Source organism: Pteropus alecto, unplaced genomic scaffold, assembly GCF_000325575.1.
Source record: "Pteropus alecto unplaced genomic scaffold, ASM32557v1 scaffold159, whole genome shotgun sequence".
NCBI lineage: Eukaryota > Metazoa > Chordata > Mammalia > Chiroptera > Pteropodidae > Pteropus > Pteropus alecto.
In genome coordinates, this window is record NW_006443122.1 from 778,300 (window position 1) to 779,823 (window position 1,524).

At 48.7% G+C, this 1,524-nt stretch overlaps 1 protein-coding gene across 1 annotated transcript in view; it reads left to right on the forward strand.

Annotated features, from left to right (window-relative positions):
* HUWE1 (HECT, UBA and WWE domain containing 1, E3 ubiquitin protein ligase) overlaps positions 1-1,524 on the forward strand; it is a 155,140-nt gene that overhangs the window by 140,398 nt on the left and 13,218 nt on the right. The window contains exon 69 of the mRNA XM_015597907.2: positions 145-748. Coding sequence (XP_015453393.1) covers positions 145-748 — 604 coding nt within the window. The remainder of the gene's footprint in view (positions 1-144; positions 749-1,524) is intronic.

Sequence of the window (1,524 nt, forward strand, 5' to 3'; positions counted from 1 at the left end):
TCAGTTGGATAAATTCCCGTGTTACTTTACCAAAGCTGTCCAAAGGAGTGACAAGCCTAGGAACTAGTTGTCTTTTCTTGTCAGGAAAATGTACTTTTTCTATGTAGACCCCATAGACCAAGCTTGTCTTTCTTTTCCTGTCAGGTGTTTCCCAGCCATTTCACACAGCAGCGGACCAAAGAAACAAACTGTGAGAGTGATCGGGAAAAGGGCAGTAAGCAGGCCTGCAACCCATGCTCTTCACAGTCCAACAGCAGTGGCATTTGCACAGACTTCTGGGACTTACTAGTAAAACTGGACAACATGAATGTCAGCCGGAAAGGCAAGAACTCCGTGAAGTCAGTGCCAGTGAGCACTGGTAGTGAGGGGGAAACCTCCCCATACAGCCTCGAGGCCTCTCCACTGGGGCAGCTCATGAACATGTTGTCACACCCAGTCATCCGCCGGAGCTCTCTCTTAACTGAGAAACTCCTCAGACTCCTTTCTCTCATCTCAATTGCTCTCCCAGAAAACAAAGTGTCGGAAACACAGGCTAATTCTGGCATCAGTGCTTCTTCCACCAGTGTTGCCACCTCAACCACATCTACCACCACTACCACTGCTGCCTCCAGCACGCCCACTCCCCCTGCTGCAACCACCCCTGTCACTTCTGCTCCAGCCCTGATTGCTGCCACGGCTATATCCACCATTGCCGTAGCCGCTTCGACCACAGTGACTACCCCCACGACTGCTACCACTACTGTTTCAAGTAAGTGTGGATGTAGGCTGGGAGCTGTGGGATTTTTACACCAATCTCACCCCTGACTCGCCCATCCAGGTATTCTTCCATAAATGATCTGTTCGGTTTGTGTTTGTGAGAGCCAAATGTGTTCGTTCTCGTCCTCATCAGTCCCAGTTCTCTCTCTTCCTCTTCTTCTCTCCCTCTCCCTCCCTCTCTTTCCAATAGACGGTCCCTGTCATCAAAGAACTCCCCCAGCCTTTCGCCTGGTTGAGGGAACCAGTTCTCAGAGGAAAGGAGTTCAAGAGTAGGCAGGATACAATGTGAATCGGGGTAGAATAGAGTAACCAGGCCATCCCAGGAAGTGAAGAGAATGAGCCCTACAGCAGACTAGAGTGAATTATTAAAGAAGTAGGTTTTGGAGAGGGGATCTTTAGAAGGGACTCTGATAGTAAAGCATTAGTTGAGAGAAACGTCCAGAATTCTTTGTCACTTTAGAAGGTACACTCATAAGAGTCCTTGGCACCTCAAGTCATTTGGATTTGACTTCTGTGGTTGAATCTCTGTTTTCACTACTTGGCCATTTTGAAGCCCTGGACAGTTTAGTGATTCCTTGGTTCTGCCAATTAAGTCTTTGGCGTGTGGTTTTCAGAGGCTTACAATGTTCCATCTGTTTCCTCAAAGCTTCTACTACTAAGGCTAGCAAATCTCCAGCAAAGGTGGGTGATGGGGGCAGCAGCAGTACAGACTTTAAGATGGTATCCTCGGGCCTCACTGAAAACCAGCTACAGCTCTCTGTGGACGTG